Below are 19,948 nucleotides of genomic sequence, written 5' to 3' on the forward strand. Positions count from 1 at the left end.
TCCTGAATCCGCTCTAATAACCATGATATAAAGAGTTGCAAAATTATAAACTTCATGACGTCAATTATAATTTATAGAAGAAGCAAAGCAAAAAAATAAGCAAATATAATCATGAAAATAATTTAATACTTTTTGTTTATTTTTTTTATATATCAACTTGAAGATATAAAGGGTTATAAACCTATAATTGTAATTTCCGAAACAAGAAAAAAAAAGGCGCAAACTATAGGAAGCTGATTGTAATTAACCTTAAATTTATTTATATCATTTTTAATCTTTTTATTACAATCCAATTATTATTAATATTCTAGACTTCCCCTCTCACAGAGTAATTAATTAGTACAAGATTACAAATTGAAATCCTTACGAAGTAAAACTGAAGCAAGCAATAACAACAACCAAGAAGGTTTATCATCTTAATTAATCCTCATTACAAAGGATCAATCATATGATTAACTGATACTATTAATCATCTGCCATTTTGATTGAAGGGTCTTGATAAGATCATCCAGAGCTTTAACAGAAGATCCTTTGTCTTCTCCTTCATCTCTCACTGATGCCCTTAACTGTTCTTTAATCACCCTTGCCTTGCTCCTCATATCACCTCCCTTCCCTTTCTTGTCCATCACCAACTCTATCACTTTCTTCACCTCCTTCCAATCTATGCTGCTCTGCACTCCTCTTGTCAGCTCCACACTCACACCCATCTCCTCTACCAGCATTTTGGAATTATAGGCCTGTTCAGCGGCCAAAGGCCATCCTATAATTGGCACAGCTTGGCTCAAGCTTTCCAACACTGAATTCCACCCACAGTGGCTTAGGAATGCTCCTGTTGACTTGTGTGACAAAATCTCCAATTGGGGCGCCCAGTTCCTCACCAACAAACCTTGTTTTCTTTTCTCCATTCTTTCTTCAAATCCTTCTGGTAAGTATTCTGCTCTAAATTCACTTTTTGGTTCAAAACCAACAGGAGGCCTGATGACCCAGATGAAAGGTTTCGCACTCTCTTCCAAGCCAATAGCTAACTCCATCATCTGGGAGGGACTTATGCTGTTTTGAGAACCAAAAGAAATATAGAGCACCGAAGCTGGACTGTGCGATTCAAGCCATTCCATGCATTTCTCAATAGAAATCTCTGGTCTTTTACCAGCACGTCTTGTGCTTATACCTGATGCAGCTACAGATAAAGAAGAATAATCATTCTTGAGCACAGTTGGTGGCAGAAGAGGCCCTATAGCCCAGACAGGAAGTTTGACAAAGTTCCTCAACCATTCCAATCCTGCAGGCTCAAATTCCTCAGCTGTATTGCACAACCACCCAAAAGATTGCATTGAAAGTGAGATCTGTGGCTGAAAAAACTTAGACCACGAATCAGTGCCATCAGCATTTCTTAAGAAATGATGCAACTGATTGATGTGAAAGCGACAGCTATCAGGAAATCCCGGCAAATGAAACTCATCAGAATCACTTCTACCTCGATGAGGAAGATTGAGCCAAAGAGAAGAGTAAGCCAAGGTTCCATAAGCACCACCTGTAGAGAAAGTGACATTCACAGTCCCCAGACTGCTCGCAACTTCAGTTGCCCATCCAAGGAAAACATCTGATATTATACAAAGTGGGGGGTGACCTTGTTTAGCTGCAATATCAGATACAAGGCTGTGAAATGGTTTCCTAAGACTTAGTGATGCAGAGAAAAGTTTGCCAATCGAATCCAGAGACAAGTTCTCGGAGTTTTCAGTGTTTGGAGGCAAGCCATAATCAGTACTGCAAAAAGGTAGCTCAAGGAGGTGGATATGGTCATTTTCTGGTTCATCGGACGAGGAGTTGAAGGTGGAAGAAAGGTACTGGATGTTAAGAGGGGTGCTTGCAATGGATATTTTGAAACCAGTTGCTTGATGGATTTGTCTTGCAAGAGCAAGAAAAGGTATGAGATGGCCTTGCGCCATAAACGGGAGCATCACTATCTGTTCAATAGATTTAGACGCCATTAATAATTTTGTCGAGGTTTGTGCTCAAACTGAATTTGGCTCAAGAACCGGATCTACACTGAGATGGGAGAAGAGTGCTGGCCTCCTTACAAAGGACCGTTGAAGGAAAGTAGTTTTTTAATTTATTTAGGCATTAAAGTGATGGATTGGTTGTCATTAGAGGTGCTTAACTTAAAAAACTAAATCGAGATACTGATTCAAGAACTAGAACAATCACTTGGTCCACTTATATTTTAATTTCAAAAATCTAAAAATGATTGAATGAGTTCAACTCAATTTAATTTCATTAAAAATATAAATATAACCTAAACCTAAAATACCTTTTCTAATAATTTTGGGACAACTAGGTGCCACGTGGGATCTCATATTGGTGGGAAAAACGACAAAATTCCCCGACATATTGAGGACAATGTCGTAAAGATGATGCAGTCCAATGCATCGGCAATGCACACATTTGATCCCTGATTTGTATCCTTTCTTTTAAGGTCATATTTGTGTTTTACGTTTAAAAAATATTTTTAAAATTTTATAATATTTTTAGATCATATCAAAAATAATTTTTAAAAAATAAAAAAATTATTTTATTATATTTTAAAGTAAAAAACACTTTAAAAAACAACTATAACTATACTCTCAAACACGCTCAAGCCTTGTTCAAACAATATACAAAAACACATCACCTATTATTTCCTATAAACCCTTTAAAAATAAGATTTGATATTTGAAAGTTGAGTAATAGATATTTTATTTAATTTTTTTATTTAAAAATATATTAAAATAATATATTTTTTATTTTTTAAAATTATTTTTAACATCAACATATTAAAATAATATAAAAATATTAAAAAATTAATTTAAAATAAAAATAATAAAATAATTTAAAATTTTAAAATACAAAAACAAACATCTATAATTCTCAATATAAATTTTAAAATCTTTCAATTAAAAGTGTGTTTGACTTCATTCAAAAAGTGTCCATTTCCAAGTAAATGTATGTCAAATCATTCATCCAGGCTTCAGTGTTTGGCATTGTAGTCAGGAAGTATTTTTAAATTTTTTTATTTTACTTTAAATTAATATGTTTTTGATGTTTTCAGATCATTTTGATATACCGATATTAAAAATAATTTTTTAAAAATAAAAAAATATTATTTTAATGTATTTTGAAATGAAAAGTACTTTAAAAAACAATCGCTATCAAGGTTGTTAAAATCGCGATTCAACTCGTAAAATCGTGTGTTTTTATGAGTTAATATAGGCTTTACGTGCTAAATCGTTCATAAAACTCGAAAATGGGTAAAATCAGGTCAAAATCGGGTAAAATCGTTAAAATCGGGTGAAATCGTTTAAAATCGCGATTTCACCACCGATTGAACGAGTTTGCCCACAGGAAATAAAAATACATTGTTTCTGCCAGGTGTCGACCACCTATAATGATTTAACATATTAAAAGCAATTCAGTAATTCACCGAATCAGTCTTCTCTCTTTTCTCCACATTCACAATTCACGTTCAAACTTCAGAACATCAAAATCCCTAAATTGAAAATCCCAAATTTCACATTCCTCAGTGACTCTGTCTCAGTCTCTTAATCTCTTGCTCTCAGCCAACAATCAACCACCGTCCACAACAGCCCTCGCCCCTCATCTTTTTTATTTTCCCATCATTGATGGTGTCCTTTTCACTGGCCACTGTGAGAACCAGAGTCCACACAACAACAACAGCGTCTCTCCAGTCTTCACCAGGTAAATTACTTTGTTTATCTTGTTTCACCTCCCTCCTGCAAAAATTCACTGTTTCTCTCTTCTCTGTTGGATTGTTGATAACTATCAGACACCAGTGCCAGGGGTTTTTTTTCCCCTGTCCGTTTCTTAGTCTAATGTTAATATTAGTTTGATTGGATTCGCAGGCTCCAACTTTGACTGCAATATTGATCTGCTTAGCCTTAGTCACTGCTCACTACTCATTGCTCACTGATTAGAGCAGAGGTAAGCTTCTTAGTTTCTTACCATGTCCGTTTCTTTACAGTTTAATGATGTTTATTATTGAGACTCTCAAGTTTCTGTGACTATGTTAATATTCAAGTGTCCATCAATTTGAGAGTTTGCCTGCGAATTTTAGATTGAAATTTAACCGTGTGTGACTGTGTGTGTGACTCTGTTTTTTCTTACCCTTGATTTGGATTTATTGTAATTTAGAGTGTTGTTGCTGCTGAGTTATGAATTGTGATGAATGGATTTATTGTAATTTAGAATGATGCTGCTGCTGCTGAGTTGTGATGAATGGATTCCTTGTAATTTAACCGTGATTTGGGTTGTAACTTGTGATAAATGGATTTGGGTTGTAACTTGTAATTTAGAGTGATGCGTGATTGTAATTTAACCATGATTTGGGTTGTAATTTGTTAATTATTAGCTAATGAAAAGTTATTAAAATTATGTATGGATTTTTATTTAAACCATGTATTTTAAGGTGCTTGAACTATGTATAGATTTTTATTTGAATCATTTATTTTAAGGTGCTTGAACTATGTATGGATTTTTATTTGAACCATGTATTTTAAGGTGCTATGAATTTTTACTTAAAGCATTAATTTTTTTTAATGCATTTTAAAATTCCTTACAATTTTACGATTTTACGATCCGTTTTTACGATCCGATTTTGTTTTGTACTTTCCGTGCCGTGTTAAAATCATGATTTTAACAACCTTGACTACTATCACATTTCTAAACACTCTTAAGGATAGAATTAAGAAACCCCTAGGTTCTTTAACCTTAGGCAGCGTGGGGTTAATAATTTGGAGGGAAAAAAATAATACGAGAGTAGGATTAAAAATGAATTTTAAAGATATAAAAAGTACTAAAGAATGAAATGTGAAATGATATTTGAGCAGAATTGATGATAAAATGAATACCAATATAAATCAAAATATTAGATTTCAAAACATTTAAATTATATAATTTTTTTTTACTAATGTTATACTTGTGGTTCAAAATGAGAAGTGTAATAGCATAAAAAAAGAGTAAATTAATATTAGATTTAGGGCCCGTTTTTTTGCTGGAAAATAGTTTTCTTTTGAAAAGTGAATTTCAGAAAAGTGAATTATTTTTCAATGTTTGGTAGTGTAATGGAAAATAAGTTAGAAAACACTCTAGTATTTGGTTATGTCATGGAAAATGAGCTGGAAAATAACTTATTAATGTTTTATTTTTTTCAAGTTTATTAAAATAATGAGGAACAAATCTTACAAATTAAAAAGTTGAATGAGAATGAAATTGAAAAAAAATATATAATTTCATAAATTATCTGAAATAAAATAAATAATAATCAAAATAATAGAGATCAAATATAAAAAATAAAAAATTGAAAGATTAAGAAATTAAAATAATAATAATTAATATTTCATAAATTATTTCAAATAAAATAAGTAACAATTAAAAGAATGAGGATCAAATTTGATAGATAAAAAATTTCAATTAAAAAATGATAAGGGAAAAGCAAATAACAATTATAAAAATAAGGATCAAAATTAATATAAAAATTAAATTCTATTAGAAATGGCTATAACCTATTTTTGGAAGAAAAAAAAGTTATTACAAGAGTCATGAGTGTAAAATAAGTTAATTATTGGGTTTAAGATAAATTAACTCTAAATAAGTTCAGTACAACTTTCAAATTACAAGTTTACCACTTGGTTAAAAAGAGCAAGACTTTTAGTGTGATCAAAGTGTGAGAAATCATTTGACCAAATTTATGTTATCCATATTAAAGGATTTTGAGCAATAATACCAGAATATTATAATAATAAAAATTTTCATAAGGTATTTTTTACTATTTATTAATTTCAAAAATGAAATTATATTTTTAGATAGTAAAATCAGCATTGAAAAATTATTTTTGTGATGCTAAATTAAATCCTATAAAGACTTGATGACATGAAATTATACTTAAATATCTTCAAGTCAAGTTTGCATCCAATGAGTCCATATTGATTCTATTTGATATAAAAAAATTCATACAACAATCAAGCTTTGGACATACATATTAAATTCACTAATTTTTTATTGTCATCAAAATCATTAATCCATAGATGCTAAAGACCTTTATGCTAACAATCCCTCCCTCCCTCCCTCGTCATGACAAACAAATTGTGCAATAAGAAAATAAAGATGATATTATCCAATAATATACTCCTCCAATCCTAAACAATATGTAAAAAGTCTTCTAAGGGTTAGGTGTATGACAATGAAAAATACGGTTAAGAGGTGACTATAGATCAAGGTTGCATTTGATGAGAAAGCAAAGGGCATGAAGAATGATTTTCCTATGGGTCTTAAAACTAGCCATAACCTAAATTATAAGTCCATCAAGTTCATTATTCAAGATACCATAGGGTAAAATGAAAAGACTTTATTGACATTTCATAAAGGACTCGGTCAAAAACACTCAAACGATTTATAGATCTAGAGCTCATAGCCATGACCTCATCATTATGACCGAACAATATGTCATATTATTCATAAGGAGTAAAGGTATTATTTAGATCCATAAGCTCACTTTTTTTGAACAAGTCATATTTTCTTGTGGGTTAGATAAAAAAAAAAAACAGAGCAATGTCTTTCAATCTTATGATGACACGTTCTTTGTTCACCGTACTAGATAATTCAAAAGTCTTACCACTAGTGTAAACCCCCCACATAAACATAGGGTCAAAGGTAGTAATAAACCGATGAATAATATAAACTTAGGATGAAAATAATGAATAAATGATTGAAATAATTATGAATAAGATGTTTAATAGATATGATGGCCTCTTTGGGTAAATTTAAAGGTGTTGATTAAGTTGAAAAGTGAATTATGAATTTCAGGTTTAAGATTTGTAATATTGGCAAAACCAGTAACAAGCTTTGATTGATAAAAGAATAAAGAAAATGAGAAAATATCTCAGGAATTAGTATAGTAATAAATAATAAACTGTAAGAAATGATAGTACAAAAAAAAGTACAGAATAATGGTGCAAGCACCAGTTAAAAATCGGTAATGTTATAGTAAAATGGTAGTAAGTTCGTAAATAAAATAAATGGTAAAAGGAAAAATAAATATATTTGAGATAACAAAATGGTCCTGAGGATTCAATAAAATAATTGATATGATTTATACAGGGGTTGAATAAAAAAATTCAGATTTTTGATGAAGAATCATAATCTGACCAATTTTAAGCTAACATGTATAACTCTCAATTCGACCATCGAATCAAGAAAATTTACAAGAAGTCTCTTGACATATTGTTTTATCTTAGGTTAACATTTCTGGTCAATTAGAGTCGAGAAAGACTTATATTTTAGGTCAAAAAACCAGGTAAAGTGCATAAATAATACAATAAATTTTTTAAGTAGTGGCAAATAGTATATAAGAGAAAATTTCCTTTATAAGAGAGGGTTTTGTGTTCTTGGTCAAAATTGAGATAAAATTCTCCAAAGATTTAAAGATTTAAGGGTATTTGAGTGAGAAAAACATTTTTGAGAGTGATTGAAAGGAAGAAATCAAGAAGAAAAAAAGGGTAAAAAGCGTGGAAATAAAAGAAGTGGAAGCTAGAGAGAGAAAAGTGAAAAGATGTTAAGTTTTATTTGTATAAACTCATTGATTTGTTGCTATTAAGAGGTAAGAAACATTATTTAAGGATTGATTGAGGTTCTTAAAATGTTTTAATGCATGGTGCGTATAAATTGCATTATGGAATGTTGAGTTAAGTATGTTGGCTTGTTTGTGATGGTGCTTTTAGTTTAGAATTATGTTCTAAAAACTAATGGGTAATGTGGAAATTGTGAAAATTTTGAAAGAAAACCATGCCACCCTCTTAATACTATGTTAAATCATGCTAAATAATGTGTTTTAAGATTGAGTGCAAGGTCAATTGCATGGAATTTTAAAGAAGGAACCATGACTCCTTTAGTCTAGGTTCAACCTATACTATATATGAGAGGGTTTGAGTTTGTTGCTTGAATTGTTGCTAAAATTGAGTTTGATTATGTTATATGACATGTTTTAAGACTGTATATGAAGAAAATTGCATGAAATTTTGAAAGGGGAACCTTTTGTTCCTTGAGTGGTAAGTTCAGCAACCATTAGATAATTTAAGGAAGAGAGCGATCCTTTTGTTTAAAAAACATATGTGAAGAATGATTAAAAATGACTTTGATATAATGTAGAATGAATTTGGAATAAAGAGAACAAAAGGGAACCTATAACTTGTATATGCTTGGGTTTGGCTAAAGTAAGGGTAAAGTGTTAAATCTATCATAAGGGTTGTGTTGGGTTGTGAATTGTGATGTGTTTAAACGAGTTGATTTAGAAAAAAATATGAGAAACTTGAATGGAAACTCAAAGACTTAATCCTTGAGGTTTTAGTTAAATTAGAGAATATGGGAGTAGACTTGTTGAATTATGTTCTTGAGTGTTTAGACATGTATTATAAAAAATGGGTTTCCATAATGAAAAATAAAGGGCAACCTAAGGTTACCTATGGAAGGCCATTTGGCCAGAGGCCTTTTCAGAGGGAAGGATCGAAACTTGTCTTAAGATTTCTCTTGAAATTAATGCTATAGATGAGTATGAGTGTGTTCAAATTAATTTTGAAGGAAAAAAGGGTTTAAAAAAGAGTGCATGATACCTTTTAGACATAGTCAGTTATGTAAAGGAAAATGACAATAAATGGATTTTGGTTAGACTAATGTCATAATTGTTGTAGTCAATATAAGGACTTTGACATGCTAAATTGACTTATGCATGATGTGTTTAAATGTTTGATCAAACATTGTTGAGTGAAAGAATGAATGTGCTTTAAACAAAGGATGGGTAAAGACTTAGTGAATGACTATGACTTTGAAAAGTTTGAACATACATGGAATTCTAATAAATTCCTTATTAATTGGCTTGGAATAATTTGGAATAAGGTTTTTATGGTAATTTAATAAGCTTATGATGATTTATGTCCCTGTTGAAACAATAGAGGTTGCCTAAATAGGATAATAGTTGGAAACAATAACACACAGAGAGGCTCCATATAGGTTCTTTGCACCTTTTTCTGCTTAAAAGTTCATAGGTTTTTAAACCTATAAATTCTTTAAATGCACATTTTATTTTGAAAGTTTTATATTAAGAATGGATTGGTATTGTTGTAACCCATTTTTGGGTCCCTGAATAAAAAAGAAAAAAATATATAAATATATAGTTGGAAGAAATTGAAAAAAATAATAATAGCAGTAGGATGCTGGAACACACAAAAAATGGTCAAAACAATTGATTAAGGAGGTTAAAAAATACAAAGATTGAAATTTTGACAGTATATACTTGAATGATGAGAGCCCTGTTGGAAAAGAAAATTCAATTTGAGAAAAGTCCACAATTAGGTGTTTATAGACTCAATTAGATTTATTGAAGGTTTAATTGAATTTATAGAGGGTTTGATTGCAAGAAAAATTGATTTTTAAGTCAATTTGGGCTTTGATTGGAAGAAATTAAAGTTTTGGGGTCAAATTATAATTTTTGAGTGTTGATTTGGTCAAATCTGGGGCTTAATTGCATACATATTGAAGTTTGATGGCCAATTAGGGACCTAATTGAAGAAATTCGAAATCAAGGACCAAACTGAAAAAGGCGTGTAAATAGAGGGGTTGTAATTAAACAAATCAGGGGCTAAATTAAAGAAATTGAAAGTTTATTGATCAATTGAGGGTCAAATTGCATAAATCAGAGACCAAGGATGAAAGTGAAAAAGGTGGCAAACTATAGGGCCGACGATTCAAGTTGGCAGGGATGCAATTGAATTGATTCTTAAAATCAAAATTGCATTTGAGGACTGATTTGGAAGTTGACGTGTTTTGGCGCCATATTTTATTTAAATGAAACGACACATTTTGTCCAAAACGACGTCGTTTCATGTTAAAAAAAAGGAACAAAACAGTGTCGTTTTGAGCGACACTATTCCTCCCTCTTCTTCCTCTAGACGTGCAGCAGGGGAAGATATAACTTTTATTTTTTCTTCTTTAATTCTTCCTGCCTCTCTTCATCTTCGCGTGCTATGCCCCACACCCCCTCATGACGAGAAACCAGGGGAGCCACGCCCTGCCAGCCACGCCCACTGACCAACTAACCCGGCGTCGTGGTAGGGCAGGAAAGCCCTGCTCCCTATGCGCACTAATAGGGCGGCGATAGGGATGCCCTCGCTCCCTTTGCCTTATAAATACCACCCAACGCTAGTACAAAAGGGGAGAAGAGACGAAAAGAAAACGAGAGGAAAAGAAAAGGAAAGCAGATGGGAGAGAGGGAGAGAAGACGAGTTTGAAATAGGGGAGGGTTTGAGAGAGAAATAAATAGGAGAGCAGGGAGTACAAAGAGGGAAACAACTTGACAAAGAAAGAAGAGAAAGAAAAACAAAACACTAGAGGAGAGGGGAAGAGTCGTAACCTCTCTCTCTGCCGCTTGAAACAGTAGCACCGCTGCTTGAAGCTGCCGTTCGTGAGTCGCGACACCGCCATCGGCCTCCACTGCAGCACCACCAGCAAAGCAGCCAGACCAGCAAGGCACCGCCTCCTCCGCGCCAGGTAACTCTTCTTTCCCCTCTATGTTTACTTCATTTTTGGTATAAGTTTCTCTTATAACCCCCAGTTTTTTTTTCTCTTTTCTGGCCCAGCCCTTATGTTTGGGCCAAATCCAGCCCAGACCCAAAGAAGCAGAGAGAACTGTTGGGCTAAAATTGGCCCAACCCGGTTAGTTGTGTCGGCTCAGCCCACATAATTATAATTATATATATTATATATGTGAAAACTTTTAAAAACAAATTCTGAAAAATCCTTAAAAAATTTGTTGATTTTCCTGTATATTTTTTTTTTCAAAATTGCTTATTATTGGTTTTTATTTTTATATCGTAAGGATACAAATTCAATATTAAAATATCCGGTTTTCGTCAAAGCATTGCAATTTCTTTTATAAAAAACAAAAAAAAAATATTTTATTTTGCATGCATACGACCATATATCTAAAAGATAAGAAAAATCATCACATCGTATTTTTGTATAACAAAAAAAATCATATTGTTTTTTATACATTAAACAACAAATATTCAAAAATATATTTTAGCATACACTTTGGCTTTAATAACAAGTTTGTTAGAGCCATGAGAACTAGGCTAATATTTCAAAAATTCAAAAAAAAATATTTTTGTCTTCTTTTAATATCTGGTATTACGAATTTATATGTAAAGCTTATTCATGTTATTAAGAATGTAGTTTTTTTTATATACAGACGTTAGAACGGTTAAGATTTTACCCGATAAAATAAGAACATCCTTACTGAGAAGGACTTTTCTTAAACCATAGACAAACCAACAATTAGAAATATAATAACACCTTATCTTTTTATTAGACAATCAAATAATGCAGATTATCTTAGGTAAGGCGTATTTGAGGTGTTAATACCTTCCCTTTACGCAATCAGTTCCTGTACCCGATCTCTGAGACAGTTAGGGTTCCTAGTGATCAAAATACTAGGTGGCGACCCCCATTCCATTTCCCACCGATAAAAGACAAGAATTTTTTATCTCCTTATATTTGCCAGATTGAAGTGGAATATTCCACATTAGATTGAAGTGGAATATTTGTCGTGACGCTACACTTGTGCGACAAGTATGACTAGCTGCCCTGAGAGGAGCTAATGGCGTTAGCATGACTGATTACTGGGATTTATATATAATTGACTAATTTCCATGAGAGGAGTTAGTGTCGCCAGTGTAACTAATTGCCAAGATGATTTATTGACTAGCTGCTCAAAGAAAAGCTTGTGGTGTTAATGTAACTGATTGCCGATATGATTTATTAATTAGCTATTCTGAAAGGAGCTAATGGCATCACCATGATTGATTATGAGGATATATGATTGACAAGTTGCCCTAAGAAGAGCTAGTTGCATCAATGTAACTAATTATCAGGATGATTTATTGAATAGCTGCTTTGAGAGAAGCTAACGATGTTAGTGTTACTAAATGTCAATATAATTTATTGATTAGCTGTCCTTAAAGTAGTTAGGTGTTAGTGTGATTGATTGCTAGGATGTATGATTAATTAGCTGCCTTGAAAGAAGCTAGTGGTGTCAGTGTGATTGATTGACAGGGATCTTTGATGAGAAAAAAAAAAGCATTTTTGATGACTTCTAAATCACTTAAGCAAGCAAAATCTACTTTGAATAGATGACAAAACATGTACCTAATGAATGTCAATATGTTGTAAATGTTTGCCATGAAAACCATCATGAAGATGTAATAAGTGTTGCCAAGTCAAATTAATAAGAAAAAAAAATTATAATAGAAAAATATTTTGTTTCAATTGAATTTGAATCATTAATTTTCCTCAAAAAAATATTGACCTATAATTAAATAATTTTTTTTTGGATAGCTCCATGCAATAAAAAATCATGTTTTTATTTTATTTTATTTTTTTCTGCATTTATCTCTCTGCTTCTTAATTTAATATCTAGTTATCGTTAATAGTTTTTTTAATATTTATTAATGTATCAACTAATTTTATTAAATGCACGTATTACTTTTTTTGTGTTTTAGTAAAAAAATATTAACATTCTTTGTATATTCTTTTTTTTTTATGTTAAATTTTTTTGATCCAATCTGTATTGAAATTCCAATAATTTGGTTAGTTTATATATCTATTCTTCTTGCGAACACTCACACAAATTCCAAATAAGCAATTTTCTACTTCCCATTTATTTTCTTTTCAAAGTGTTAAATACTTTTTTGTACCTATTTGTTGAATTCCCAAGTTTCCAATTGTTGTAATATATCCTCAATGCATAAAGAAAAATCAAAGAGAAAAGAAGGTTATCAAGATTTTTTAAAATACATGATAGCAAAACAATACATAAAGGCATAGGATAAACATGTATAGTAGCAATTAGGTAATTGCCCTACTAGTCGAACTAAAACTTTTTTAATGTAAAAAATTACATGCATTGCTGATGTCTTTTCTATGAGCAAGAAATTCTTTTATTATGAAGTCAAGTTTTGTTGTATAAAAAGTTAATCTTTTTTAAATATGATGATGGTAGCATCTTCAATTAACTTTGATCAATCTGAGATAATTTATGCCTCAAATCATGTTTAATAACATTATTTTTTTAAATAAATTTTATTTAATTATATGATGATAAAAAAAAGCTATCAAAAATGCAATCATATAAAACCTAAAACTAATGATGGGTTGTAAAATAAAAGGCTTGTCGATATTTAAAGGAATATTATTTTCATTTGAAAACAAATTAAAAATATAATGGTATATAATAAAATAATATCTAAAACTTATTCTTAGTTAATTTAAGAATTTAATAAATTAATATATTTATAATATTTTAAATTAATTAATTTTAGAAAATAAATTAAAGAAAAACAAAAATGTGTAAGCCATGCTGGGTTGCCCAACATGCATGGCCCTCTAAAAAGGGTACAAGCCCGTGGTTCTTCCAGGGCACACATGGCCTTAATTAGAAACCCAACAATGTATAGGTCTAGAAGCCTTTATTCTTTCAAGATATGTTATTTTTTTATAAAAAAAGTAGGCTATAGGTTACATGCAGCGGTAGGTGACCTGTCGTCCATGAGGCACTTCTTAGAATCCGGCCACCACTAGGGTACAAGCCCGTGTTTTTCTCTATTCTTTTTTTTTGAATTTTTGTTGGCTCGCTTTTATAGGGCCATAGTGGCTGGTTGTTCCCCAGCACGTCTCTTCCTCCCTAGAGGGATGATGAGTCTTGCTGGGGTGTTGAATCTGCCGGGTCTCTGATTCCAGGAGTCCTGCCATTGCAGGGCTCTTGGTGGTGGCTTTCTTCACGTCTCCATTGGCGTCTTGTGGGGGAGGACATGAGAAAACAGTGGGGATTGCCTTGCGCTTGTGGGTTGCCTGGGGTGATCGTCAATTTCCTGTTGCAGGGAGCTTCTTCAGTTTCCAGAGGAAGAAGACGGTGAATAGAGATGAAAAATGGCGCCGTTTCTGGGCTGGGGCGGCTATTTTTCATTTGGATTCTCTAAGTGTTAAACATTTTTTAATCGGAACCCTGTGCCAAATTCTAATTAAACCCATGAATTGCGGAACCTCGTACAAAACAATCCTTCAATTTTAATCACTTGCAATTTTGACCTAAATCAGCTTTGAAATTTAATATTTCTTCAATTAAGCCCTTGATTTCATTAATTAAACTGAATCTAAGCTCAATTAAGTCTCTAAACTTATCAATTTTTCAATTAAACTCCCAATATCATTAATTAAACCAAATCAAAATTTAATTGAATTCTTAAAACTTGTTAATCCTTTCAATTTCTTCCAAAATTAACTTTCAAAGTCATAATTCCACCCAGATTAAACCCTCACAACTTCCAATTTATATTGTCTTGGCCTAAATTTCATTTTCTTTTTATTAAAAAATAAAATTAAAATTAAAATTTACATTACGACACCTACAATAATAGGTAACCTGTTGTTCATTAGGTACTATTTAGAATCCAGCTACCATTATGGTAGCTAAGAAATTAAAGGAGGGGGATTTTGGTCTAAAAATATATTTTCAACAAATTTTCATCTAAAAATACATTATAAACATGATTAAAAAAATATAAACAAAATCCTATCTACACCATAAAACTCATTTCATCATAGGTAAAAAGACTCCACATTATTTTGCCTAATTAATCTTTTAATCACTTGTCTCATGTGCATCCATCACAGGATTGGTGTGAACTCTCTCATTCAAACGCAATCGTTAAATATTAGTCAAAATTCAGATCATTTGTCTTTATCTTACAAACCTTTCTCTTTCCGTAAATTGGTCCCAAAATTAATTTCCAAGAAAGCAAACGATATTCTAGAAATTGTGTGTGTGTGTGTGTATTGTTTCAACTCACAGGGCTATTCCTTCACACTTCAGTAACCTAAATTCAACTCACAGGATTATTTAAATATTTGGTGGTGGTGGTGGTGGTGGTGGTGGTGGATGTCCACCTCATGGCAGGGAAGGATCCTCTCCACCCAGTAAGGATAAGGGGTGATCCCATTAGGGGTTGACTGCCAAGGACTCCAAAATGTCCATTTCTTTTCATTTCTTTTTACTTTTCTTTCCCACCAAAAATCTCTCTTTCCTTCTTTTCGTCATGGATGACAACTCTCTTGGTTTTATGATCCGAGATTTCTTTTACTAAATATCAATTTTGTGATTGCAAAAGATTGATTGTAAAGAGGAATTGTGAGAACAAAGCCTTGGTGGGATATGGTACACGTCTCAAGTATCATCCAATTATAGAACCCTAACCCTTTAGCCACAAAGGGCTTAATTTGACGCCATGGTTACTGAAAAAAGTTGTCAAAGCATTAATGATTTTGGAATCTTAGATTATTAAGACATTTGGGATATTTTAGCCTTCCATTATTCGGATTCAGGAAAACAGCCTATAGTGGAGGAAACTTGTTCAAATCTCTTGATGGGATTCTCTTATAATGGCCTCTTATTTGGATTAGAAGATGGTTGAAGATCGTCAGAGAGAAGATTATATTTCAGCGGATGATGAGGTGGAATTTGGCGGGATGAATGTCCTCTTGTTGAATTGTGTGTTGTTGAAGATAAACGAAGAATCAAGGAACCTTGACACCAAACTATAATTATCAAGGTCAAGGAAAGAAAGGTTGGTTATACATATTTAATGAAAAGGCTCCGTATACCATTGAAGATTCAGGACAATCTAGGCTACTGGATTAACTAAAATGATGGCTTGCATTTCACTGTAAATTTTTCCCAATCATTAAAAAAAAAAATCAAAAAGTTCAAAGCTCAATAATCTAATTTAAAATGATAAAATTCAAAAAAAATTCAAAAAAAAAACATCAAATAAAAAAATTGAATTAACCCATGTTAACTTGACTAAGACTGTTTTTTTTTTTGCGGTGCAAAAACACTTTTGAAAAACAATTGAATTTTTTTTACCTCAAATTATTTTTTTATATGTTTTTATATCGTTTTGATGTGTTGATGTCAGAAATAAATTTTTAAAAAATAAAAAAAATATTATTTTGATAAATTTCTAAGTAAAAAGCACTTTAAAAAGCAACCGTTACGACAACACTAAACAGGCTCTAACTTGCTACCTGTGATATGAGATCTGGATAAAAAAATATTTCTTTTAAAATTGAACTAGAAAGAAAAATCAAAGTTAAAATAACAAAAAAACATGAAAACAAAATCGAGTCAATCACGAAAACTCAAGGGACCGCACTTAGATAACCCCACATAAAGAAAAGAAAAAAAATAAGGAAAACTCAAGGGACAATAAACTTAATATCAAATGATGAAAGTGAAAAAATATCAATTTCATAAAAAAAAAATACTCAACTAAACCCGGATTAACTCAACTAACTCATTACTCTAGATATGAGATTGAGATAACCCCACACAAAAAAAAAAACAAAAAACAAAACAAATCACAAAGTTTAAGGCCTACTAATTCAATTTTCAATGATGAAAGTGAAAAAACAAATCAAATTTAAGAAAGACCTAAATAAAGACCAAACTTAAACCAAGCTAATATTCAAAACTAGTGACCTGAGTAATGAGATCAGGATTACCATGTAAAAGGAACACATGAAAAAATCCCAAAGAAAAATTCTTAATCATAAAATAAATAAAAAATATCATTCAAAATAATGAGGATAAAATTTGGTATAAAAACTAAATGAAAGAACATAATTGGGGACTAAAATAAAAGAAAAACTAAATTAAGAAAATGAAAAAAAAACATCAATCAAAAGAATAATGATCATAGTTGGATAAAAAAATTAATTGAAATGAAATGTTAAAGGAGAAAATTGAATAAAAAATAAATTAAGAAAAGGATAAAAAAATAGTAATTAAAAGAATGATGATCAAATTAAATAAAAATAAATAAATGACGTAAATGCTCATGGACGAAATTGAAAAACAAATAATCTTTTTTTAAAAAAATTAACACAAATAAAAATTAAAAAAATAAGAATCAATATAGAAATAAATACAAACTGGAGGATACAATTGAATTTCAACTAGACCAGCGCGAATCCTAAGGTAAAGAGAGAGAAAGAAGGAGAGGAGAAAAAAAATCTAATTGTTGTGAATCCACACACAGTAGAAGATCGAAAAGCTATTGACCTTAGATTTCAGAAATGTATAAAATAACTTCTATGATAAGATACATGAAAATGTATAAAATAAAAATGATACATGGAGTAAGATATTTGCATGTATATCTATTTTGTTGATTTTACTAGAAAGATTAGGTTTTTGTATTTAATTAGAGTTAAAAACTCGTTTTCAATTTATTAGTTCATATTTGTTTTTAATTTTATTAGAAAAATTAAATATAACATCATGTAATATAGTTATTCTTTTATTTTGTCTCCATTCTTTTAAAAATTACAGCTTACATCCCGGGATTTATAAGTTAATAACACTTTACATCATAACTGACGCGTGTCAAAAAAGTCAACAAAAAAAACAAAATTATTTATAAAACCGTCATTATATATCATTTAATTATTATAAAGCCCTTATATTAAATATTACAACATTGTCATTAAATTAAAAAAAAAAACCTAGCTACCACCCTTTTAACCCAAACTCGGATCTCCAATAATAAAAAGAACTGTATAAGTTGAGTTTAGAATTTTAAACTTTGATGTTCCTATCACAAACACTAATCCCTTTTCCATTGCCAACATTCCATCTCTATGAACAACTTGAAATTCTTGTATTATATCTGCTAGAAAAAAAAAATGGTGCGAAAATCCACAATCAAAACATACATCAAAACTAAGATCCAGATCCTGATCCAGTAGCCCCGACCTCTCTTCCTTCCACATGCATCATAAAACTAATAAATAGGGCCAGGAATCAACTAAGATATAGTTTGTTGTGAAAAATTGATCCGACCCAATTCTGAGCAAGAAATCCCCATACAGAGTATTTAGTTATATTTATGCAGAAAAAGAAAAAGAAAAAGAAAAAAAATTCCAACAGATAAATGCCTAAGAATGCACTGTCATTTTTACATCGTGCTTGTATAAAAAAAGTGTGGTCTTTGATATTCAAATTGAGATAATGATGTTACAATTTCCAATCTTTGAAATATCTTTTGATGAGTTGTAAATAGCAAATTAACACAATGGAAAAACAAGAACTCCATCTAACTTTATAAATAAGATCCTTATATTTCTAAATTCTAAAATCCTATGTCACTTTATTTTGGAACCAATTCTCTATTGTAATTAAATTCAAATATAGTATTTGATTTGAATTCAAATAATAAATAAGTTGAATTATCCTATGTAACTTTATTTTGGAACCAATTCTCTATTGTAATTAAATTCAAATATAGTATTTGATTTGAATTCAAATAATAAATAAGTTGAATTCTTATATTTTGATAAGATAAGTTTCAATTCATTTTTTTTCATATATTACCCTAAGTACCTTCATCTTATTTCTTCAAAAGTTTCTAAAAAAATGGGTAGATGAGTCTTCTGGGAAAGTTAATTTTAATATTAAATTTCTCCTCTTTGAAATTATAAATCAAAGAGATTGACCTCTAATTTACTTTTATAGTATTTATTAGCAATTGAATTTCATTTGGAATTTAATTCTTAACATTAAAAAATATTCCAAACATGAAATTTCATTGAAACCTCTTAATTGAATTCAATTCAGAGGGTTCCAAACATCTTGTATAGTTGGGATCTCTACCCTTAAACACATTATAACAAATAATCATAACTTCTAATACCTACAAAACCCAAATTAGAACCTCAAACAAAGCTATAGTTGGACTCCTTATAGCTGGTTTTTCTAGCTAGTTAAAGGAATGGTGAGATTATCATCTCACTGAAACCCAACACCTTGAGATCTTTAACTCCATCCAAATGTTTGAAAATCAAATATATATCCCCGACTCTAATGAAAACATTATCCAAGATACAGTCTCAACTCTTATTTTAACAATTTCTCTATATTTTGTAGGGGATCCTTCTCATCTCAAAGACAAAAATGTTGAACTTCTTTCTAATCTTAGATGCAAAAAACTTAGTGACTTACAATGGTAAAAAAAAACACTTTCTTTACTTGTGTCATGCTTTGAGAAGATTCAAACCAAATTTTTTTAGAAAAAAATTCCTTGTTTTCTAAATCAGAATCAAAAGATCAAACTCTAAAAAATCAAGCATTAGATCATGCATTGTCAAATATTGAGCATGTTCCTGAATATTTTCTACATGTTTTAACTCAAATTACTTTAAAAAAGTATATCATAAAAATCACATTAATTTTTTCAAATGATTTTAAAATAGACACTATTGTCTTATTTGATACATGTTCAGATTTGAATTGTATTAAAGAAGTAATAGTTCCAAAATGATTTTTACAAAGCACTTTTGAAAAACTTTCTGTAGTAAATATTAGTTATCAAATACAAAACTCTAGCATCGGTTTTTAATCATGGACTTTATCATAATTTTTTTTGTTGTTGTTACAAATGATATTAATCATATTATTATTCTTGACACTCATTTTATTGACATGATTAGTCCTTACAAAACTGATCATGAAAGTATTATTTCAAAAATCAATAGTTTGAAACTTGTTTTTCCTTTCTTAGAAAAGCCAAAGACTAGAAATTTAAATCTGATCAAAACATGTTCTATTCATACTCATCACAACAATGCATTGATTCAAGGAAAACAAGCTCATCTCATTCATCTTAGAGAAGATGTCTTTTTACAAAAAAAAAATAAAAATTAAGCAGTAGTTACAAAATCCTATTTTTACAAATTTGTTTTTTCAGAATATCAAAACAAGATAGAAAAAGAGATTTGTTTTGATTTACCAAATGCT

General features: G+C 30.6%; 1 protein-coding gene across 1 annotated transcript; it reads right to left on the reverse strand.

Annotated features, from left to right (window-relative positions):
* Nucleotides 1–237: 237 nt before the first annotated feature.
* On the reverse strand, nucleotides 238–2,151 carry LOC133670515 (UDP-glycosyltransferase 92A1-like). Its single transcript, XM_062091020.1, has one exon. The coding sequence runs from the start codon at nucleotides 1,986–1,988 to the stop codon at nucleotides 453–455; it is 1,536 nt and encodes a 511-aa protein (XP_061947004.1). The 5' UTR covers nucleotides 1,989–2,151; the 3' UTR covers nucleotides 238–452.
* Nucleotides 2,152–19,948: the final 17,797 nt, after the last annotated feature.

The sequence above is a fragment of the Populus nigra genome, chromosome 13, assembly GCF_951802175.1.
Source record: "Populus nigra chromosome 13, ddPopNigr1.1, whole genome shotgun sequence".
NCBI lineage: Eukaryota > Viridiplantae > Streptophyta > Magnoliopsida > Malpighiales > Salicaceae > Populus > Populus nigra.